General features: G+C 40.8%; 1 protein-coding gene across 6 annotated transcripts in view; it reads right to left on the reverse strand.

Moving 5' to 3' along the window:
- ADGRB3 (adhesion G protein-coupled receptor B3) overlaps positions 1–25,260 on the reverse strand; it is a 560,145-nt gene that overhangs the window by 145,264 nt on the left and 389,621 nt on the right. For all 6 annotated transcript variants that reach the window (XM_048496360.1, XM_048496376.1, XM_048496350.1 and 3 more), the window contains 3 exons: positions 6,122–6,248; positions 4,533–4,636; positions 524–626 (listed from right to left, as the gene is read on the reverse strand). In XM_048496360.1, the coding sequence (XP_048352317.1) occupies positions 524–626; positions 4,533–4,636; positions 6,122–6,248 (334 nt within the window). The remainder of the gene's footprint in view (positions 1–523; positions 627–4,532; positions 4,637–6,121; positions 6,249–25,260) is intronic.

Here is a 25,260-nt window from a genome sequence, read left to right on the forward strand (position 1 = left end):
ATATACCACTTAGACTGAAAACCACATGCACTCTAAATGCAACCATGCAATATGTGTTTGGGTTGTTCACAAGTTATTATCATCATCATCATAACAGAGCATTCTATTTAGACTTTACAGAGCTATAGCATTGCCTTGTTCAAATGCCCCAGAAAAATACTCTTATTTTACATTTGCCCATTGAATACCATGCTAATACAAAGAAAAAAAACACTGTAGCTCAATTCCATTACAACTACCCGAATGAACCAGAATTTGTGCTTTTGATGTATCATGTCTTTGAACTGTTTTAGCTTTGAATTTTGACCAAGTCCATTACAGAAAAACACTAATTATCCAGAGGGAATGATACCAAAAGAGGTGGGGGAGAGGAATTATTAAGAAATATGTTGAATCACTTCTTTGGGTTTTTAATATTTCATCTGAAAATATTACTAAAATCTGCAAAGTAAGCCCACTCCCAGTATATTAAGCTACACAAAAAATACATCACTATTAAAGTATAAAGGTGGTTCAGCCATACCTTGTTATGTGTCTGTGTTTGTCCAACCAATATAAGGATATTTGATGAGATAATAGATAGGCAGAAATTAATTAGAATTATTGACCTCTCAGATCTGATGTACCTGTCGAAATACGCACACACAACAAAATGTTTTCTAAATACTTTGTATACCAGTGTTGTACATTCTTTTAAAAAGTTTAAGCTTCTGATGACACCTTACAAAATATAAAATGCCTTCTTTTTCTGAAAGGCTGACACTGTTTAAAATGTGTACTACAGAGTACAATAATTAAACCAATGCATTAAAAAAGGATTGAAACAAGTTGCAATCTGTAGTCTTTCATGTTGAAATTCAACGTCTAGTTCTATAAAAATGCTTATAAGTGGCTGCAATCTATCTTGACTTGATCTTGTATAACCTAATTGGACTTCCATACTAAGTTCCCATTCATCTCCTTTCACAAGAGGAGCTTCTAGGGGCAACTGGAGTGTATGGACAAATCACTGAAAACCAACATTGGCCCTTTCCGCACATGCAGAATAATGCACTTTCAATCCACTTTCAATGCATTTTGAAGCTGGATTTTACTGTGTGGAATAGCAAAAGCCACTTTCAAACAAGTGTGCCTTATTCTACCTGTGCGGAAGGGGCCATTGCTGGATTTATATGGCCTAACTTAGGGTCTCCAAACTTAAAGAACATTTATTAGGGTATGTTTAGTATACCAATTAATCATAATTGTAGGCTGTATTTACTAAATAATCTATATACCCAAGAAAGAATATGATCTGTTTCATTTTCAAAAGCTGAATTTTGAATGAATTTCAAAGGTAACAAATAGGACTGTGCAAACTATTCATTCCAACAAACTTTGCTTTCTAACTCACTTGGGCAATTGGAAACTATTTTTAGGATAATTGACAAATATTAGAAACAATTCTTTTTGTTGATTTTTTTGGAATATTGCTTAAAAACTGCAAATTCTGATGGGAGTTTTGGGTAATCTAAGCCTCTGAAATTGAAGTAACATATTTAGATTGTTTTTTACATGTTAGTTCTGAGATGCTGGGTAGGCCAACAGGGCATGAAGCCTTCAAACCTTCTGTACCTGCTGAAAAGTTGTCTTGAAAAAAATTGCTCCAAATAATTCCATCAATTCATACCTTCAGTACTATACAGTGAAATGATACAATGGAAAATAGATTGGTACATTTCAAGGATACTGTACTTTGGAATGGGAATGAACTGTAACTTTTCAGCCTGTTACTGCTGATTGTTCCATAGGAGATTAAAGAGCTGGTGAAAGAGAACCCATACCTGATAGGATGGTCAGTGTTCCTTTTGTCGATTTATTTATGTGGTTTAAAATATATATTAGGACATTTATATAATGGGAGGCCTTCCGATCAAAGAAGGCTCTTATATCATGGAAGTGCTCTTTCACTCCTGAGAGGAGTCTTCTAATGGGAAACTCTCTCACTGACAAATTTCAGTAAGCTAAAGCGCACCTCTGGAATCAAAACCGATATAAATGTATCAGATTAAATAAATTAAAACTATTGCTATACATATTAGTGCTAGTGCCAAAAGTACACAAACTGGAATCTATCTGACTATACAGGCACTACACTAATATTTATTATCTATTTAGCATTAGTAATAGTTTTGTTTCGAGTTCTTGAACCACATTTTCATGAACTGTGAACAATCTTGAGTTTTGCAATGGGAAAGCTTTTTTTTAAAATGAAGCATGTGGGCAAAATGAGTTCAAACTGATCTTGGGGTTTCAGTGCTTTAGGAAGCTGTTGTAAGGCCCTTTTTATTGCTTAGCTGGGGATAATGACCATGTGACTCGCTCAAATCAAATATATAAAATTGAATTCTTTTTTTAAAAGAAAAACATTATACATTGAATAAAGTCATGTTTTGTTTTCTTTACTCCATGGGAGTAATTTCTCAGGAAGAGGAAAGCAAATCTATCTATCACAGAAAACCTTAACAGGTACTTCACATGTTCTTACAGGAGCAAAATGTAACCTTGAGACCTCCCTACTTTAAATTATTAGTCTGTTCTACAATCCAGTTGAGTTCAAGGATCGAAGCCAATACAAGCCGATGGAGAACAACGCAAGCACTGCTTTTTGACCAGGTTTGGATCAACCAGAAAGATATTAGATTTCCCCGGGGCCTTCCTTACATTAAGGCAGGGATGGCCAATTGGCAGTCTATGGATTGAGAATGGTCCCCAAAGCAATTGCTCCTGTCTACTGACTTTAAATCAAACTGTGGTAGAAGCTTGCTTTACTCATAAACAAGAAGTATAAACATGTAAAACATTCTGCCCTTCAAGGGTTATTTGCTGGGGGGTGGGGGGTAGTTCTGTGTGGCCCTATCTGCTAGAATGCATTTGAACCTTAACTCTGAACTCCTTAGTGGTAGGTAGTAAGACTTTATTGCTGTTTCCCAGAGGGTTAGCTTATGTGTTGCTGGGCAGTTTGGTCTCCTGGCCCACTGCCTGGTGCAAAGAAGCACCTTGGTTTTCACTTAATTAAAGAAAATTATCTTTCAAACAGGATTTATTACTGATATTCTAATAATCAATATATTAGTCCATGTCTTTGTTATCCATGACTACTAGCTGCTCAAAGCCCAACTATGGCTGGGATTGGATGGATTATAAATTTAACAAAATAAAAATAGCAGTACATTCAACATTTTTTCCTTCTGTATTTTGAAAATTTTTTAATGTGCCCAGTTTGCTCAAGTCAGGGGGTTTGGGTAGCTGTAACCATAACATGGTTATTTTCCCATTCACTGGTTTATTCACCTTTTCCTCTAAAAAAGGAATAGCTAATCTCATTCCAAATGGATTTTTCCTTGGCCATTCATGAATGTGATCAATAGACCACTTCACACAATCAACTTTGTTTTCATGTGATGATCCTCAAGAATACGTCAACGTAGAGCACTTCATGTGGTATAAGAACCCCATGAACACAGCTACCATGCAAACACTGCCATCAGGAAAGCGTATTTCACTTGATACATTCTCAGTGTGAATGCATCTTGGGGACACTCAAGGAAGAAGACGATGAAGAAGAAAAAAGTCTGCATTTATTCCCGCTTTCCTCTCCTATAAGGAGATCCAAAGGGGTTTACAAACTCCTTTCCCTTCCTCTCCCCACAACAGACACCTTGTGAGATAGGTGGGGCTAAGAGAGTTCCAAAGAACTGTGACTAGCCCAGGGTTGCCCAGCAGAAATATGGGACTGGGAAAACAAATCCAGTTCACAGATAAGAGTCCACCGCTCATGAAGAAGAGCGAAGAATCAAACCCAGTTCTCCAGACCAGAGTCCACCTACTCTGAACCACTATACCAAGCTGACTCTCCATTATGTTAAGACTAAATTCAACATGTGAAGTGGCCATGTAACAGAACTGTTAGCAAAGAGTGTTTTGGGTAGTAAGCAAGATCAGCATTTGATTGTGTCACTGAATGAAAGGGAAATGGGAAGCAATGGGAGGATCAGCGTTTTGGAATAGCTGCTATTCAACTATTTAGAGAGAAGTCTGCTATTTAGAGAGAAGTCTGTTATTATTACCTTAATGAAGAAAGTCACTCCAACCCAAACCCCCATACATGCTGTGATACACATGAAATTGGCCTTTCCCAGCTTGAACTGAGTTCCACATATCCTCTCCACAGAAATGAATGGGAAAATTCTTGAAAATGATGGAGCTCTAAATGTGTTTATTGAGGTCTCACTTCTTACAATGATTGGTTTGGTGAAAGTACACATCATTCATACTGAAGAATGATATGCAAAATAGGACTTTTGGTCACTAAGCCAGGATGAAACAGAAAACTTGCCATCCTAATCAGGTTAATTTACAGATTCTAAGGAATTATTAAAAACTCATCCATAAGATTTTTTAAAGGGATAGAAATAGATAAGTTTCTTTACTGTCACCTGTATTCTGGATAATAGCACATTGCTACATAACTACACAAGTCAACTACATACCTCCATAGTGCTGCATAGACAACTGCTAGGGTAACCAAAGCCAAGCATGAAAGGCCACTGCCTATTATTAGAGTAACTGAGGGTGCACCAGATGATTCCATGATCTGTGGGTCATAACAAAAGGATGTATCAGATAAAATCATGTTCCAGTAACTAAAGAATAAAATCAAAACGGAAGAAGTGGATATCTAACTTGGAAACAAACCACCATTTCACAGATACAGCTAATACAGGCTTTTACTTCCAACTTTAGACTCAGTTCAAGCTGCTCGTGCTTCTGAGGCCTAGGTACCTAGGTCCCAAATTAGTATCCCTGCCGGCTTTCAAGTTTTATCATTTTACTCCACCAATAAGAATAAACAGGAAAAGTTAAGAGAATAGGAAAGTTATCAGTTTAATGAGAGACCCTAACATTTGTTGACTTCTAAATATCATAGTATTTAAAAGTATATTTTAAAACAGCATCCCTAGACAAAGAGAAGTATAATTTGGTTCATTCTCACCAGATGAGTGGTACTTAGTTTCTCATCCAAAACCAAAGCCCAATGTCAAACTTTCTGACTTTACAATAAGTTGGCCTTCAAGCCACTATTCATACTCCCTGTGTTTCTGAACAGATACAAGAAATACTAATTTCAGGACAAAGTGAATGCATCATTTGAAATACATGGACACCAAAAAATATGGTACTTCTAAGGATTAATATTTATAAGAGATGAAAAATAAATGACCTTGAAGGAGAAAAACATTTTTATGCAATGAAGTACGCCCCCTCCCCCCCATTGTCCCTGAGACACAAGCACTCTTGCCAGGGTTTTGGCTGTAAAATGTACATGGTTATTTGATAATGCTAATAAAACAATTAGAACTAGAAGTTTGCAATGATTTAATTAAGACACCACTACATTTTAGAACTATGCTATTGAAAGGCTTCACAGCTTCACTTTAAATTATATTTTATCAAGACATGATTTGTCATTCAGGAAAGACAAAACATATTATCTTACCCTGTTTTTTATGTTTATTGCAGCCAAAGCCTTCTTCTTTGCTACTAAGAGAATATACCTAACAATATACCTAAACTACTTTCATATCTCTACCTATATATACTTTTCATTTAGGGCATACTAGATGGTTTCTGTTATAAGCCATCAACAGAACAGATTCCCAGTACTGAAAATGCCCAATGCAGAGCTGCAATCTGTTTAACTAGAGTAGGTAGGTTTCTCATTCTACTAGCAACAGTGAAAAACCTCACACATTCCCCTTAATAGAGGGAGGGATGCTAAATGAAAAATTACAAAGTAGGAAACCTTTTAAACATATTACAGTTGCTGAGTTTTCTCTGTGAAAACAGGAGCTGATAGACCCTGGAACGAATTATATATCTAAAAATCTGTAATTCGTTCCCATGAGCTAGGAACCACTGACAGAAAATAGAACGGACAGGCTTTTTTCAACTTACAACATTTATACATTTTCTTCCTCAAGGCATACATCTGAAATATTTCTAGGGTTAATGGTGAGCACATAAAAATTCTCCCAGCCTTTGCATTAAACTCAGATCCCCCCCCCCCCCCGTTACTTACTATTTCTCTAGGTTGCTGAGCCAAAATGGCGAAGGTAGAGAGACGATCACATAAGCATTTTGTATGGGATGCATCGGTAAGCACAGTTTTACATCCCTGGGTGGACCAGGTTCCCAAAGAGTCGTTCCTGCAAGAGGAGAGAAAGAGAGAGAGAAAGGGAGGGAGAGAAAGCGGGAGGGAGAGGGGGAGGGAGGGGAGAAAGAAAGAGACAGAGAGGCAGGAGAGAAAGAGAAAATCGGGATAATTACGGCTGACGGTCAATTCCGCGAAGAGAAAATGCAGTTTAATTGAGAACAGAGTCTAGTGTGGTTCCCGGAAAGAAGAGATCTACTTGTTGTTGAATAGGACTTAATTTAGATGCATCTCCAGCTGTACAGTAATGCAGCGGGGGAGGGAGGGGGAGGGAGGAAGGAGGGAGGGAGGGGGCAAAAGGCAGCGCTGCCGAGCGGGGAGCTGTCCAGAACTCGTGGTGCTGAAACCACGAACAGCTCTGCAAGGAGCAGCTCTCCGCCAGCGACGGAAACAGGCGCCTCCAGCGCTGCCCGCCGTCCCCTAAACTGCTCAGCTCGCCGCGAAAACTAATCGCAGGGGGAATAAAACAAAAGAGCCTTGTGGCTCCCCCACCCCGCACCGCTTTCAGTAGCTCTGCTTAGGTCTAGCTTGTGAGGCTGTTACTCCCCCCCGCGCAACTCTCCTGTACGAGTGCTTAATTTAAATGCAGATGACTCCAAAACCTTTGGCTGATTGACACTGGTTAGATTGGACGATTCTGCACCACCTCCGGTCTGCTGGCTATTTTTTTTTTTAAATATTGTTGCCGGAGAAATTTGGTTCCTCTGGTTGGTTTTTATGTTAAGCCTTGCAGATTTCACCCTGGAAACGGGCAGCCGCCTATACCTACTCCAGCACTCGCTCGATCTCCCCTCGGCTTCAGCAGAGAGGTAGATTTCAGCACGGCACGGCATCGCCAAAGAGACACCCGTTCGCCCTCCAGACATCACTCTGTCCAACTCGCCCTTTCTCCCTCCCTCCCCTTCATTTTGGTGGTGGGGAAAGGTGTATGCGTGTGTGCCGGGGGGGGGGGGGGGGCGGACAGGAGAGAAGGGATGGTTTGCTGGGGGCTTTTCCATCCACCATCCTTTCGTAAAAATGCCTGCTTCGATTAGCCATTTGAAAGTACAAAAGCTCCTTTTCAAATTCTCCCCAGCAGAACAATAAAATGGTATCAACCCACGTTTCCCTTGTGCGGAGAAAAAGAGCAAAGGGGAGGGGGAAAGAGTACTCTTTCATTTCGTGTGAATCAAGGGGGGGGGGGGCTTTCAAAGGAGAATCATTCAGTTCATCTAAATCAAAATTGTTTTCTCATATTTTTCGTGTTTCTAATATTTGAATTAGCTCTTTTATTTTCTTCTCTGCCCCCCCCCCCCCCCCACAACAAGGCCTTGCACAGGCACTCCCCACCCCAACCACCCAACCAAGCTTCCTATCCATGTGCTGCCTAAGAAATCTATGCATGGAGATGGCAGGAATTCTGCCTCCTGCAATACCCAAGCACTGTCGATTTCACCCTAGGGCACTTTAAAGACTTTCAAGTCAAAGGGAGAGGGGAGGATAAATAGTTTCACATTCAAACCCTGTAAACTTCCTTTGAATCACCTTTTTTGGATTTGTTAAACTGAATGCAGGGAATTTTCCTGCAACTGGCCATTCATACTTCAAAGTGCAAATCGTGCATGGTGTATCCTCCACCCCATGCTTTTAGTACTGTGTCAACTCAACAGTTGCCATTACAGATGTCTTCAAAGTTGTTTTATAGATAAAGCAACAAAAGTCCAGGGCAAAGAACCCCCCAACGCCATGCCATTAAAATTTTCCTTCTCTCTCTCTCTCTCTCTCTCTCTCCCACACACACACACACACACACACACACACACACACACACACACACACACACACACACACACTCTTTATATGAGAGAAAGAAAAAAAATCAGAAATGTACCTGCTGCTGATTAACCTTACACGTGTATTTGATTAGTTTCCCTGAATCTTGTCTTACTGTGTCACACTGCTAAAGCCAAATGAAATACATTTATCAGAAGTGATTAAATATTAAAGAGGGGAGCTTAGAGGAAGCTGATGTGGCTTAACACAGAAAGGGTCTGTTATGCATTCAGAGGCACACTAAATACGCTCAGGGGTTGGCTGGCCATGGGAACTACTGGGCAGCCGCTGTACGGGTGGATTGACTGAGAGCTGTCATTTTCAGCTGACATAATTAGTGCAGCTGGGATGGATTACATGATTGCTGCCATACAGAAGCACAAGCCTCCCTTCACTCCTCGACGACACCGGCAGGCATGCGAGTTCTGGGTGTGCAGCACATTACAGGCAGCAGGACAGAAGGAAGTGGATAATGTAAGTAGACTGTTTTTGCTTCCGACCTGCGAAGAAAATGTAACCTGTGCCGCAAACCAGCTTGCAAATCAGTCAGACTTGACTAAGTGAATGCCATTAGCCACACAGCACAAAGAACTCCTTCAGGCAAATACAACATTTTGTGTACATGCAATTTATTTGGTTTCTCTGCCTCCACTATGATATGTTGGATGCCTTTCTACCATTCTCTTGAGTGTTGGAGATGGCTTGTCTGAAGGCATACAGTTGAAAAGAAACCCTGCTGCCCGCACTGAATTTACCATGCAGCTCTTTGGATAAGGGCCCTAATTTCAACAGAGCTGAGGCCTAATTTATAAGTTCCTTTTATGGCACAGCAAGTCACTCTCAACAGACAGAACTCTCTCTGTCTGCAGAGCCTGGTCTGATGGATCCAACTCTTTGTTTCATTGACAGTATGTACAAGTATCATACATTGCCTGGATCTTGAAGTTACTTCCCATGCCAGCGCTAGAGGCCTTGACAGAGATATGGCATTAATCCAGCCCATATGCTAGATTTCTGGTGGAACACAGAAGCCAACAACTAGGAAATGGTTTTACATCAACAATTTTATTGCAATGATAACATAAATTGGCCCCAAATTAGCTTAAATATTATGTTCTTGCCACTTGTCATTTATTTGGTATGAACAAGGTACATGCCAGACATTGGCTAAGATTCCCTGATCATTTTTTGGTATCAGAAGGGATTTTTGTGACTTCCTTGCCTTCCTGCAGCAAAACAACACTGAAATACTCTCCTGAGGGGCACAGGACCCCCTCTCAAGTTCAACATGCAGGGAGAATTAGAGATTTTCAGCAAGAGTGGGGAACAGGGGAAAGTCTATACAAATCTACCAACAAATCTAAGCCACAGAGGAGATGCTGTTCTGACCTTCACATTTCACAAATGTAACGACTGTTATTCCCATAGCATTTTCATATACATCATCTGTAATCTGCAGGATTATTGCAGTCAAAGTTCTGCTCACAAACTGAGATCAATCCCATTGGAAGTCGCTTTCAGGTAGCTGGCTCAAGGTCGATTCAGCCTTCCATCATTCCGAGATTGGTAAGTACCCATCTTGATGGGGATAAAGTGTAGGCAATGGAAAAGGCAATGGCATACCACCCCATAAACACAGTCTACCTGATAAACACCGTGATTGACTCACCACATGGGTCAGTAATGACCCAGTGGTTGCACAGGAGTATTTGAACAGTGGAATTCACAGCCAGTGAAGGTTATGTTGACTGAAAGCATACAGTTTTAAAATGGGCTAAACAGATTATGGATAAGTCCATCGATGGCTTCCAGTCATGGTGACTGAAGGGAGCCTCTGTATAGACAGGCAGCAAATTTTGAGTGATAGTGCTGTGAAGCAGCATCAGGGTGAATGTTGGCCTCTATGTGCAGTTTGCTTGACTCTTCAGGGCAACTAGTTGGCCACCACATGAGAGACCATGCTGGACTAAATGGATCACTGGTCTGATCCAGCAGGCTGTACTTATGTTCTTATTATGATGTGACACCACCCCATGAGCCAGTAATGATTTGGTGCTTGCAGAGGGGACTATATTTATGACAAAGTTGGGGGAGAAGGGGAGATGCTAAAAGTAACCTGTTATATTTGTGGATAAACTGTCAGCTGAATGGGAAAGGTTTCAATCCTTCCTCACAACATTTCACTTAACAATACAGGCTGGCGCACAAAATCCAGAATTCCCAGGGTTCTTAACTGGTATGTGTTCAACTAAATGGTAAGACAATTTCCTAAAATGTTGCTCCAACAAAGATCAACAACATAGAAGTGGAAAAAAGAGACTAGAAGCTATCTACAGATTAAATGGTGCAAATCAGGAGACCTCCTCTGCTGGTATGCCCAGGTCTTTTTCTATTACAGTGTTATTAAATGAGTCACTCGCATTAGTTTTGCATGACTGCTATTATGCACCTAGAACTGATAGTGCACTGTGAAAGCCTATTGAAATGAATAGGGGATGCCCAGCAGCTGCTCTTGGAAGACTGTACACACTGTTATTTCCTGCCTGCAGAGTCCTAACATGTTCTTGATAAAAATCTTCTTTATCTCCTAAAGAATAGCAATGAAAATGACTGCATTTAGCCCACCATTTCACACTACGTGCAAGCAAAGGATGCCAGATTGGAAGCACCCAGAATAGTAAAGAGCTATACTATTACAACAGCCACAGAGGGAAAACAAGGGGTGGATTCAACTCATACAGGTATCAATGAAAGGAATTTCTGTGCATGCTCTCTGCCTCTTTCTCTCTATATACGTTTCCTTCCTCCCCCCACCCTCCGCATTTACAGGCCCTTATGGCCCTTGAAATCTACTCAGAAGTTACGTATTTTGGGGAAGGGTTGTTTTGAGACTGCCATGAGAGGAAATAACTTTGCTCTATTTTGGATGTAAGCCAAGTCCATGCAATGACAGGGAATGAGTGTGGGGGGACAGGCAACCATGCCATCTCCTTTATTTTAAGGTCACAAGCATAACGTTGTTTAGGGGAAAAACAACTCCACAGTCTGTCCTGAATATCTTACTGGATCATCTTTCCTTACTTGCCTTTTGGGAATGCCTGATGTTAAGACTGACCCAGATTGGCATGGAGGAAACATATTTGTCAACCGTTCATCTTTTATAAATATTATTGTGCATTTGGTGTCTAATCACTTTGAGCAGTTTGTCCTAAAGGGACTGGGATCAGGTTCTATGATACAGAAGATTATTGAGGGCTGGAAATGTTTACTCAAAGGAGGAGATGGTTCCTCCAGGCTCTGTTCATGAACCCATAAAGGCTTGAGGAAGAGGATGGCTCCCAGCTCAGAAATGTGCATGCACATGCATTTGTGGAAAGAACTAGTCATGTTCATTTGGAAAGGAGACAGAGAGTCTGACAGTTGGTCCAAGCACCACTGGAATGTGGGATCTCTCTTTCTGAGGATCTGATGATGGGTGACCCTGTAAGGAGTCCCACCGACCACATTCGTATCTTCACTCTGCCATGGAAGCTCACCAGGTGATTTTGGGCTATTTACACTCTCTCAGCTTTACCTACCTCACAGGGCTGTTGCTGTGAGGACAAAATGGAGGAGAAAAGAATGGTGTTGCAAACTGCTTTGGATCTTCATTGGGGAGAATGTAAAAAAAATCTAAATAAATACTTTTTAAAATAAAACAAATAGTCTCAAAATGCTGTACGTCTCCAGTGCTGCTTTGTCCAAAGGGACCAACCCCAAAATGCCCTACCCCTGAAACTTCTTGCCACTTGAAGAAGCAGGAGAAGACACAACAATAGGATTCGAAAGGGAAAATTCTGCATTTAGTGAATGATATTAAAAACTTGGCATGGCTAGCACTGAAAAAACAAGTACAACTTGTGAAATGTTTAGAAAACAACACCAGATACGACATTCATGATATATTTAAAAAAAAACATGGTTTGTTGAATTATATATACTTTAGAAACTAACCAGCTAAAATTATAAATAAGCAAGTGTTACTTTAATGAGAAAATGTTTAGGGTGAACCTAGACATGTTATAGCTCAAATACCTACTATTCCACATTGCCCTATATTTCTGGTGTTTGATCTTAGTTCAAGTCTGTACAACTGATTTTGGAACTAAATGTTGCACTAATTTCAAAATAAAGACTGCTGCCTTTTGAAATGCCCAGCTAGATGTACACCCACAGTTTCCACTTACTGATGGGTGGTCTATCTGAATTTTTACAAGGTAGCATATCTTAACGGAAAAAGATTAACTCGCCTATCCATTGCCTTCAACTCTACATAAGTTGCTGGATAGAACACAAGATTCTTTCTAGCTCTGTAGTCAAATTCAGCACCCCGCCAGATAATATTGAACACTGGATCACTCGGGCCTTATCTTGTGCAAACTCAGAGCCAGCAAATGGTGATTTAAATAAAGGGCTCTCATGTGCAGCAAGTCCAGCAAGGAAGCACTTTGCACCAAGAGCCCAGTATAGGAAAAGTCTATTACTAACATTTGCCTACTCAAAGCTCTCACAGGCATTCTGCTTGAGGACACAGAAGGCCAACAAAAACTGCTACCACACTCCTCCTAATAGAGATGCAACAACAATGCCTCCCACTTGGGTAAGAAAGGAAGGGAGAGCAATTCTGTGTCTCTGCTGCAAATGTCTTGTTTGCATTCCCTCATCCTGCTTGCCACAAATTGTTTATTGTATACTGGTTTAACTACCTTTCTTTCCTCAACAGCCACTAGTACCACTAACCAATCAATTTGGCTTCTGCATTGTATCATGTAGAATGAGAGGTATTTGTTTTCTGAGGAGAGATAAGTAGAAATTTCTTTGTCTAGAGTGTTGATAGTGGAAATACCCTTCTCTCTCTCTCTCTCTCTCTCTCTCTCTCTCTCTCTCTCTGCCAAAAAGTCACAGAAAACCTATGGCGACCTCATAGGGTTTTCAAGGCAAGAGATGTTCAGAAGTGGTCTGCTGTTGCCTGCCTCCATGTCACACCCCTGAGATTCCTTAAAGCTCTCTCATCCAAATAATTTTCAGGGTCGGAGTGAGAGGTTGTGACTGGCCCAAGGTCATCCAGCAAATTTGAGCCTGGGTTTCCCAAATTCCAGTCTGACATCTTATCCATTACACCATGCTGGCTTTCTCTTTCTCATACACAGTCTACTTATTTATGACATGTTTTCCCCATTTTTCCTATACCAGGCTCAGGGCAGTCTATTTATTCCCCGACTCCCCTTTTGTACTTATAAAAACCACATGAGGTGGGTTAGGCTCAAAGACAATCACCGCTGTGTCACACACTGACCTTCAGAGCTGAGTGGGGATTTGAACCCTTATCTCTTGATCCCACTTTAGTCCCCAAGCACATTTTTAAAGAAGGGGGATGTCAATGTTTCTTGCCTTTAGTGATACTTCTCTCCAACACTATTTCTGTTCGCTTTGGGGTTTACACTGAATTATAATATCACATATCTACAAAAATCACATACATTTTAGCTCATTAACTTGGCCCTTAAAACTGCACTCATACAAATACAAGATTATGCTAGTTCAGGTCCACTGCCCTGCTATAATGATTAGAAAGAGTCACAGAAATATGTTTTAAAGATTGTTAACAAAGATTCTGCAACACATGTTGACGAACGTGTGGCTTCTTAGATAGATATACATTTTAATAATAGTTATTTATTTATATGCAGTCTTTCTCCCCAAAAAGCCTTACTTCATTCTCCTCTCCTCCCTTTTATCTTCACAACAGTCCTGAGACTATGTGACTGGCTCAAGGCCTCCCAGCAAGCTTCCATGGCTGAGTGCAGATTTAAACCAAGGTTTCTCAGACTCTGGTCTCCCACTTTAACCACTATACCATTCTGGCTTTCCATATATTTATGGCTGACAATAATATTCACCATAGCGAACCAGGAATCTCGGGACTTTTCAACCCAATTTGGTTTTATCACAATGTTTGCACCATTTCCACATTTGTTGCACAGTTATATTCTGTTTGGAATGTTGCATGTCGCTTACTTAGATAACACCTAACCCCTTCGATTGTGTGATATTTATTTATTTATTTTCAAATTTCTTACCCTGCCCTTCCCCCAAGGGGCTCAGGACAGCAACAACATTTAAAACAGGCACAATAAAATCTTATTAAATACATTAAAACAATATAAACCAGTGCTGAAAAACTTAATCCAGATGGCGACCTACAAAATTCACTAGTCCCTCCCTTCCCCCCTCCCCTGGGAGGCCAAAATATAGAAGAAGAGTAGGTTTTTATACTCTGCTTTTCTCAACCATTAGAAGTCTCAAAACGGCTTACAATCACCTTCCCGTAACAGAGGTAGGTGGAGCTGAGAGAGTCCTGAGAGAACTGTAACTAGCTCAAAACCCACTCAGCAGGCTTCATGTGGAAAAGTGGGGAACTGAACCCGGTTCTCCAGATTAGAGACTACCACTCTTAACCGCTACACCATGCTGGCTAGGATGAATGATAGATGTTAAGATACGATTTTAGATAATTAATTGTTGTTTGTCCTGCTTCTGCATGGCTTGTCAGTCATAACAAAGATTGGCTGATTGACTTCCATGTGGGCCTTTTCTTAGTGCTGTATGATCTATATTTTGTACCCAGGCTTTCGCTGAGCTCTTGGACTCCCCACTCCAATTGTTGCTCTTATTTCTGTTTCACTTAAACCGTTAGCAATTTTATAGCCTGTCTTTACGCCTATCAGCAACAACAACAAAATGAGATAAAATGGGGGTTTTAACGTAAAAAAAAAATAGCTTATGGAAAGAATGAGCTGGAACCAAACTTTCCCTTCCCTAAGTGGGATGGCAAGGGATGTGAGCGTGCCTTCCAGCAATTCCCTCAAGGACTTCTTTTCACAAGGGGCTGCAGTGGGAAGGGGTAGGTGGGGAAAAAAAATCTCTTTCCCATATGAAGTGGCATTTGTTATTTTTTGGGCCCAACCCAGCATGTTTAGAGTGGAAGGATAAAAGGAAATGCATCCAGAACAGGAGTATCTCTGCTGACGACAATGCAAATGAAATCCTGAACAGGGATATCCTTCAGATAAAACACGTAGCTTTTTAAATTTAAAATTATAACGATATCTGGCAAAATCAAATCAAAACCTGACCATCAGGAATGAGCTGTCTTCCGATATATTGGCAGATTGTACTAAATGAGGAATACAATTTTTTTAAAAAATAATAAAATAAAATTGTGCCTTGATGGTCTCCCACCCAAATACTAGGACTGACCTTGCTTCGTTTCTGAGAAGATCAGCTAGCCTGGGCTATCCAGATCAAGTAGATTAATGTATCATGAAGGAATATTTCCTAAAAATGCTCACAGCTGTTGCTACTGTGATTACCATATGTAAGGGGACTACATTGCTATCTATAGATTGATTGCCTGTTATAATGCCGTCAGTCAAATGCTATAATCTTTTCTCTATGGTTTTTGGTCTTTTAAGTGTTTCTTGTTTGTTTTAAAGTCTTTTTTTGTGTTCTCGCCTGCTGCAAAGCTCCAGTCCTGCACTCACCCAGCGCCATTCTTTCATCCTTGACTTTTTGTTTTATTTTTAATTTATTTCATTTACCTGCTGGCTTTGCAGTCCCCTGATGTGCACAGCCAGCACTTGGAGCAATCATCCAGACCCATTTGGGACATCCATTTTAGATTGAAATGAGACCTCGTGCAGTAAAACATTGCCTCTGAGCATCTTTGCACAGCAAAAAAGCATGTACACAGAGACAGAAGTGGCAAAACTGATCACACAGTAATGATGAAGCCACACATCATATGACTTTGCTGCCACATTTCCCTTACTCTGCTGCATACACTGTTTTGTAGGAACTGTGACATAGTTTCCCCAAACAGGATTCTGAAGTCTTGTTCAATATGTAGTGCAAATGTCATATTAACTGCTATGCTATTTTGTACAATTAAAATAATTATTACCAAGAACGAGCCAGGGCACTACTGTCAAAACTATTCATGTAGCAATGCACTTATCACATAATGTACACCAATTATCACATTATTTTCCTCTGAGGACTTCTTGCCAATATATTTAAAAAAAATAGAAAGAAAGGATTTGTTTATTACTGAATGGGATTGTTATTCTCTTACTCACACTGGTGACTCCTGATTCCAGATACTAATTATCAGAGTAATTGCACACCAGTGTGCTTACAGCCACCAGCTCTTATATTTAACAGTTCAGGATAGTGGGGCCAGCTTTGTGCATTGACTTGGATTGTTATATACATTTATGCCTGGGAAGACTGACTGCACCATTAAAACTGTCTCTATGCTTAGAGAAATTAAAATGCTGTGAATTTTACCACACACATCTTTTGGTCAACTGTTCTGTGTTTATATGGAAGAAATATCTGGCCCACATGGGGGGAGGGGGGAGGACACATTGTTATCTCCCTGGCCATTTCTGCACAGCCAGCTGAGTGGGGGTGCATGGGCATAGTTTATGCTGATGCACAGGCTGTGCTGCTCCTGAATGGCTCCTACCTCCTGCCACCTTCCATTGCATTGTGGAAGCCAGGGGACCTGCCTCCGTGACCAGAGCAACGGTCTCCACAAAGTGATGGAAGGTGGGAGGTAGGAGGCATCTGGGAGGGCCACGGGAAATACGCCAGCTTCTACCTGGTGCCGTTGGCTCAGCACCGAATGGAAGCCAGCATTTTCCAAAAATCTCGCTCCCCAAGCGAGGTTTAAAAACACCATTTTTGAGAGGGAGAGACCGCCGCTGCATCGATTTGGCGGCGGCGCTTGTGCAAGGCTTCCCCGCCAAAACTGTGTTTTACAGAAACAGCCCCTGACTTGGGGTAAACAAAAGTGTTGGATCTCAGAACAGTAGTTTTAGCTCTTCACTCAGAGCAGCAATACATTCTTTGCTTCCTTTACCAGAAATCAGCTGTGCTAATCAGCATATTGGAAAGGATGCATCCTCCTCCTCCTCCATTTCACATCCTGTTCTCTTTAAGCACACAGTACAGGTTCAGACCTGATGGCTACAATTCTGAACAGAGCAAAGTATGCTTAGACCTACTGAAAACAAGCACGCCTAACTCTGCACTGTATTGTGGGTGCCAGATCAATCTTCAAGCCCAACTTCAGAAAGAGTTCTGAATTCATCCCAAAGGGCACAGCAGATAAGAAATATTTTCAGTAATATTCATAGCAAAGCATTTTAACCTCCCAAGTGGTTCATTTGATTAACATCTTTCTTTTGTTTCAGTCAAACAAGAAGTCTGCATATTTCAAAAGGAAATTAATGTAAACACTCTGCCTTTCAAATACTCACTGAGTCTGTACAATTTAGATTAGGACCTAAAGATCAGATCAGTCATATTTGCAATTACAATAGTCTCTCTTTAGCACTGAGAAGGATTTGAGCATTTTAGTAAATGTGATTTACAGCACAATCCATTTTGGGGGGGGGGATCCCCCTGTGGGTGAATCTTGGGTTTCCACTAGCATAAATGCTCTCCCCAGGGCACTTACACCAACAGAGGGGCACATCTGCCGGCGTCCAGCCACTGCAACACCCCACGATGCCTGGTTGTGACACCTGGCCTTGAACTGGCACTTCCACACCACCCTTAGCTATGCTGGCATCCTGGGGGTGTTCCAGAGGTGCGGCTGACCTTAGTTGGCCTGCAGACCCCTCTCGGCCCCAGTACAGTGGTAGAGCTGCCAGTGGAGATTGTGGTGTATCTCTGTACTCCCTTATGGGGGAGTTGGAGGTAGGGTTTTTTTTTACACTTTTTCAGGCTTCTCATGCTGTGTCAAAGCCCTGTGGAGCAGGCAGAGTGGCGCTCAAGCAATGCCATTCCCATCTGCCTCAGCTCTGGATTGAACAGTTAATGTTTCTTCCACCCCGAATGGGCATGCAAGTTTGTAAAAAACAAACAAACAAATACATAAAACTGGGAAATTCTCTTGCTGATCTCTAAATCAAAAATTAATCCCATTTAAATATTACTTTTGTGAAACAAATGTGCATCTGGGCTAAGAACCAATTTTTAACCCAGTGAGATGCTGCTCAGAAAATAAACCTTGAAAAAAAATCTTTCTGTAGGACTTTTCACAGTAACACTAAAATAATGAGCATATGCTACTTACTGCATTAGCTCTGTAACGCTCCTTGACCAGCCAGCTAAGCTTTCCTATCTTTTATTTCAATTGAAAATTCCACGTCATCCCACACATGCACATTTTATGCAATTCAGATTCATTATAGAATGGTCGTATCATATGGTACTGGAAACAAAGATTCCACATAACATCTTACCAACTGTGTGGCAACAAAGTCCTTGGAGCCAATGGCAGTAGAACCTAAAATCTGTTCTTGGGCTTTCTGAATTAGACAAGAGAAGGGGGCACACAAAAATTTCACAGACGGCCACAATATCCACAGGTATTGTGACCTCGTTTTGGTCTGTAGCACTGGAATTTCATGGAGACTCACGGTCACAACTCTTACAACAAAGGGCAATTTTTAAAGTGAGTAGAAGAAAACAGGGAGCATAGGAAGCTTCTTGCAGGCCACATCATCTTCATGGCAGGCTAGAATCCACAACGCAATCGTAACTGTGCAAGTTTCAGTTCTATAGCAGTTGCTTAGATGAGAAAGACCCAGCCCAATTGTAAGAAATGCAAACGAGAGGAAGAGAAGCTAAGTTTTAGGTCAGAATGGGAACAACTGTTCGCATTCTTTTGTACAAATGATGCTAGCCATAAAAATGCACATGTAAAGATTGGGACTTGCAGATCTCAGACTTCTGAAGACTCGGAGGGCCACTAACTTTTGGCCAGAGTAGCCACAATGAACACATGTACAATCTGTATAAAGTGTACCTTTGATTTTTATTAACAATATGTGCATTGAGTCTGGTAATTCTTATGTTACTGTCAACAAACATACAGACAGATGGAGAGCTGAATAGAAACAAAGATCTGGTTCCAATTTTAAAGTGAACACGTTATCTCTTTCTTACAAACAGATGTATGAACATACATGCAAAATGCATGTGTGTTCACTGTATCACGTTAATAGGGCCTTTGAGAGAGATGAAAGCATATAAAAGAGTATTGCATCTTCACTATGATTACTATGTGCCCTTTCCAATTGCTTACATTTACTGGAAACAATGGATTTAAACCCCAATGTTAAATCCTGAGTATGAGCCTTAAAACATTTTGATCTGGATCCTCAAACTATCTAGTTGTTTATAGAGCTAGGAGCTGTGTAACCTCATCTTTATAAATATGCTTTGAATTTAGCAGTGTTTCAGTCCTGAGATGCTTTACCTATTTTATCTCCAATCAGCCTATGAAATGTTATTATTCCACATCATGTACCATGGTTCCAAGCCATGTGGCACCTTGCTAAAACGGCTATTGACAGAGGCCTAAAATAGTAACATCAAGACCTCTTCTTGGAAATTAACAGTGGTGAGTTTGCCAATGACTGGAGGAAGACTGCTGCTGTTATTAATCCCCCCCAATGACAAGGATATTAAAATCCTATAAAGGATTTATACCCTGCTATAAAATTTGGCAGGGTATGCAAATGACCAATCTTGTATATATGGCAAAATATGGAAGACGAATAAATTATGAATGCACATATGCAATACATGATGGATAGAGAAGATAATACCTGGCATGAGAGCCCTTCGAGAAGCAGGGTCTAAAAATCTGCACCTTGTGGGCCATTGTCTCCTTGCTGCTGGTGTAGTTGTGTCTGTTGCTGTATGAGTACACCACTTTCCCTCCTGAGTGATAAAACTGCCTATCACAAGATGAAGCCTTTCTGTGTGAACGGCATGCATTACTTGTCCGCAGTCAAGGTTTGCAATAGATGATTTGATGCTTGGCTCTGTACCTTCTTACAGTGGATTAAAAAGGGGGAAGTGTGCTTAGAATGGCTCTGTTAATGCCAAACTGACCCAAAGTGCTTGGGCAATGAAATTCACCCTACTTTTTGGGCTTTTGCCATTTCTCCCCCCTACTGCCCCAGCGGTGGCAAATGAGAGATGCTCCTTTGCACAAAGTACATTCTAAAAATCAAAATAAGGTTCAGAGTTCCAGCTTCTTCTCACCAGGTTCCTTTACCAAGTTATACTGAGCATCTATTTGAGGGGGGAAAGGCTTAAAAAATAAACAGTTGCACTGAGATTATAGAACTCCTTTCCAAAGAAATGTAACTCTACCCTTTGCTGGTCTTTCTGATGACAAGCAAAGTAAGGATGGTTTAAAGATCATGATGACTAGAGGCAATGTTTAACGCCTCTTGAGAAAGACCCCAGTTCTGATTTCTCCCAAAATATGGAAGAGAGAGATGGTATAGTCATAGTACTTTTATGATTCTTTCCAAAAGTGACCTTGCGTGCAGGGTCCAAGCATGATTCTTCTGGTCCCAACGAAGCTTGCATCATGGGCCCTCTTCCCATTCCATACATAACACCATCTCTCATGAATGAAACAACAGTTTATGTTCCATTTCTGAAAATGGAATAGTCCACTTCACAGTAATGGCCTTATGCTCTTGGCAGGGACCTCCTGCACCATCCTGTAAAGTGCACTTGGTGGGAACCTGTTGTAAAGTATTCCTAAGCTTAGCTTTGCATTGAGTATGGAATCAAACCCACAACACATTTATTGAAAGGGATAGTGGCAGACAATATGGATATCAATTAAATTTATCTGAAAGCTGTCTCATCTCTCTAGAATCCCCTGCCTGAAGATGCTGCCAGTAGAAGATCTACTATTTTATTAAGTTCAAAATAGACATTAGAAAGCTATGAAGTGATAGATGCACAATCCATTACTTTATGAAAAGTGCCATCCTGAGAACACTTTTCTGGAAGTAAGTCCTTCTGGATAGATCTGAGTAGGATTCTGAGAAGATCGGCTTAGCATTGCTCTTTCAATGAATCTGTCCTTAATTTTTGCACAGGTACAGACGGCTAGGACACCATGATCTCACAACTACAAAAAGTGGGATCCTTAATGACATTGAATTCAGTAATTATGCTTAGGAAATGCTGTAAAACTAAGCATCTAGAATACTTCAAGTCAGATTCTGTACACAATTGCCTCCTTTCTTGTTGCACAAGTAGTTGACATCCACCTGAGTTCTCCTGATACTTTGTGATTTGTAAGTGCGCCATAATACATGGAATGCAATTAATTTATATTAGGCTACTTGTACTGAATTATATTTGGATTATTTAATATTTGAAGTTTATTACCTGAAATAAATTTTCCAGAAAACTCAGTAACAATGAATATCACATATTCCCCAGCTATCAGTGAAGAAGCAGGAGATCACTGATTTCACATGAGTATTGCAATTCAAATGGCAAGGTGTTCAGCAATTTTGTATCTAGGAAACTACTTTTATTTTTTTAACTATTTTGCTAACATTGTGTGCTACGACCTGGACAAAACCTTGATTAGAGCTCTTATGAGGTGTCATTGTACCAACTTATACCTTGTATATATGCAAACCTAGGTCTGCCACAGTGTGTACGCTAATCAAGAATTTGCATCAATAATAGATCCCACTACAATTCTGATACAGGTGGTAAGCACAATTACAAAATGGCTGCCACAGGAAGTGGAGCCAACCACAGAACATGGAGCCAATTGCAAAATGTCAGGGAGTGAGGTTATGCATAGCTCTAATACCATGTTTCCCCGAAAATAAGACAGGGTTTTATTTTAATTTTTGCTCCAAAAGATGCATTAGGGCTTATTTCCAGGGGATATCTTATTTTTCCCCATGGTTTTGCACCCTCTCGTGACCAGATCAGCTGCGCCGGGGAATCTGTAACTAGGGTTTATTTTTGGAGTAGCGCTTACATTTCAAGCATCCTCCAAAAATCCTAAAAAATCATGCTAGGTCTTATTTTCGGGGTAGGTCTTGTTTTCAGGGAAACAAGGTAGTAACTCTAACATTTCAGGAAGAAATTATGCTTAACAGGATGCCTTTTGAAATGTACTTCTTGCATACAATCAACTTTTCTTCATTCATGGAGTGAAGATCCTTCAGCTGAGGTGGCAGCTACTACTAAAGCAACATTTTAAAAAAAATCTGCACAGCCTATCACTGCACTAGCTAATAAGAAAATCCTCATTAGGTCCTGCCTGCAGGCACCAGGAAAAGTGTCAGTAGGTGCCACGCTGGGCATTCCTATCCTAAGTCATAGTTAGAATGTTTGTTGGTGTGTGTATCATTTATTTATTTAAATATTTATATCCCACCCTTCCTCTTGGTTCAAGGAGGCGTACAATAGGAGTTAAAATATCCTCAGATAAAACCAACCATAAACTAGTAACCCCAACATTCTGCCCCTCTCCCTCCCTTAACAGACGTCTACTATTCAAAATCCCTCAAAAGCACTGGCACGAGGCAAGTTTTGCAGTGTCTCCTGAAGGCCCCACCATGACTTCAGGGAACCCATTTCTCAAAGCTGGAGCCATAATAAAAAAGGCCCCAGCTCTGTATGATACCAGATGGGCCATCTAAGTGGTGAGACAGTCAGGAGATGGTGTGCAGGGACATTGGACACTGAGAGTATTGAAAACATAAGGAATGCCAGAGAAGATTTTGTGAGACAATCGAGTGTTGATGAGGAATTTAAAGGAAAGGAGAAAGGTGGCAGGGATGAGTGGAGAAAAGGAAGGTCACTAGGGAAGTAGCACAGTAAATGCATAAATCATGAACAGCTGAAGGTTAGAACAGCAGATAATGGTGAAGGGAGCAGAGTGAACAAAGCCGACTCAGATGTTATTCCGTCCACCTCCTCAAATATAGCCAATGGACTTTTGGCTTGTACAGACCTATGCTTCTTTGAATCCTCCTCCTTTTTCCTCTCTGGTGAGAACTGAATGACAAGAGGATTTATTTGGCCACAGCATAGCCACTGACTTTATAAGAGCACACACTGGCTTTTTCTGCACAAGACACTGAAAACATTTCCAGAACATTTTGACTCCCACCCCCTTACCACAATATTTATCCGTACTCACCTGTGAGGAGTCTTTAAAATCAATGCTCTGCAGCTCTGTTTAACCAGTACTTTGCTGATTCAACCAAAATAGCAAAAAAAAAAAAGTGATGGGGAAAGAAATGAAGGGGGAAAGTTGGCCAGCAGCACAGAAGTATGTAAGAAAGCAGCAGGGAAGATAAAACGTTGTAAAAATGACAGCACAGCAAAGGAAGACGGCTTGGAAACGTTTCAGACAAAAGCACTGTTTTAAAGGGTTTTCAAAAGAAATGCAGAAAAAGCTGCTTGGAAACACTTTTGGAACCAACAAAGGAAACATGTTTTCAGAACTCCACAGATGAAACATTAAATTTCTTGCTTTGAAAATGGTTTCAATAGTGTGTGTAGAAAAAGCCTCTGTTTGTAGGGTGCTTAATTTTGCAGGTACAGGAAGCATCCTTTGCTCCAAGCCGGGATGCTGGTCCTCCCCTGACTTTCTGCCCAGATTTTGCAATTCTGAGTTAACTGGCCTTTTTTTTTTTCAAAAGTGGAAATGATATGTTATGAATTATCCATTGTTCCAATGTTTAGAAGGCACTCTAAATTTTGCAGACAGTATCGTGCATGTGCGGTCTGCTGCAGCTGTCATTGCCTTCAGGCCATAAGCATCTTCCCCCCTCCTTCTATGTTACTTACTGATAAAAACACTTCAGAAAAAGATCTTGAGGGACAGCTGGATCAAGATTCCTTTCATGTGGTTTTTATGTGCAGATGTGCACGGAAGAATATATGTGCAAGCGACCGCATAATTTTTTACAGAGTTTTTATCAATGTGTACACTGATCACACAAAGGGTAGAGAATAAATAAATGGGACGTATTCACTGCTGCAGCCAAGTGCACATGATCCCATGCTAGAATTAATTTGAGAAAATCTCCAATTTAAACCAAAATTAAGGAGGAATGGGGGAAGCAAACGTTCTAGGACAGTACAGGGACAGAACAGGGACAATCTACCTGTCCTGTATTCAACTAAAAATGGGATATCCAGGTTTGGTTGGTTGGTCACTTGTCCCTACAGTGAGAGAAGCAGGAGAAATGTATGAAAAAACATGCAAACCCAACCCCTGCTCCTTGTCCCTTCTTGGGTGTAATCCCAAGGAAGCAATGACATCTAGATCGACTCAGTGACTCTACGGTATACTTAAATTAGTATTCGCTGCAACGACGACACCACCACCCACAAAAAGGAATTTAGGCTTGCTTTAACAGTAAGATGGAGATTATCAGAAATGTTTACTCTGCTCCCATAGAATGAAAATTCTCAGTGATTTTCATGAATCCCAAATGAGGCCTTTGTGGCAGCAGTGCTTTCTGTTAATAATTCCCACTCAATACAGTAGAATTACTTCATTTAACAAACAGCTGCATTGTCAAGTGCTGGTATTCCCCCCCCCCCAAATGAGGACTATTTTACATTAGTTGTATTTCCAGAGGTGAATTTAAGCAGTGACTTGAATAGAAATGGTACAGAGCAGAACCATGGTATTTACATTCAGGCATCACCTAGAGAATGCAGCCAGAAGGAGAAATCCATATACAGATATACTGTGGGCCAATTCCTACTTTACATTTTGCAGTACCAAAATAAGTATGCTTTGACAAGTGTGAAGCATACGCTCATATAGGAACAGGAGCACTTCTGATTAAAAGTCTCACCCTCCCCCACTGGCAGCTTGCCTGCCTTGCAGATGGGGTTGGGGAGGTTGCAGAAACAGGCTGTAGTCGGGGAGGGGAGAAATCTGGAGGGGGTGGCTTGACCTCCACTGAGCCTGGCAGCCTGCCCCTGTGCCCTACAAGAAACAGAGGCAAAGGCTTTGCTTGTACAGGCTGGCTAGCAGACAGGACTGCAGCCATTGGAAGGCGGAAGAGAGGCAGTGTCTTTCAAGAGGGACAAGAGAAAACAAATTTCTCTGTACGTGGGAGATAGCTACTGAGTCAGTGGTTGAATGAAATGTTTGTTAAATCAAAGTACCAGTGTAAAGATGATCTGTCAAAAATGACTGCTTGAAAGGTCTCTGAAAATGTTGGGTTTCTTCTTTAGACTTAAGTTTCTCAGAGAACTTAAATGGGAAT

This window comes from Sphaerodactylus townsendi, linkage group LG01 (assembly GCF_021028975.2).
Source record: "Sphaerodactylus townsendi isolate TG3544 linkage group LG01, MPM_Stown_v2.3, whole genome shotgun sequence".
In the NCBI taxonomy this organism is placed as follows: Eukaryota; Metazoa; Chordata; class Lepidosauria; order Squamata; family Sphaerodactylidae; genus Sphaerodactylus; species Sphaerodactylus townsendi.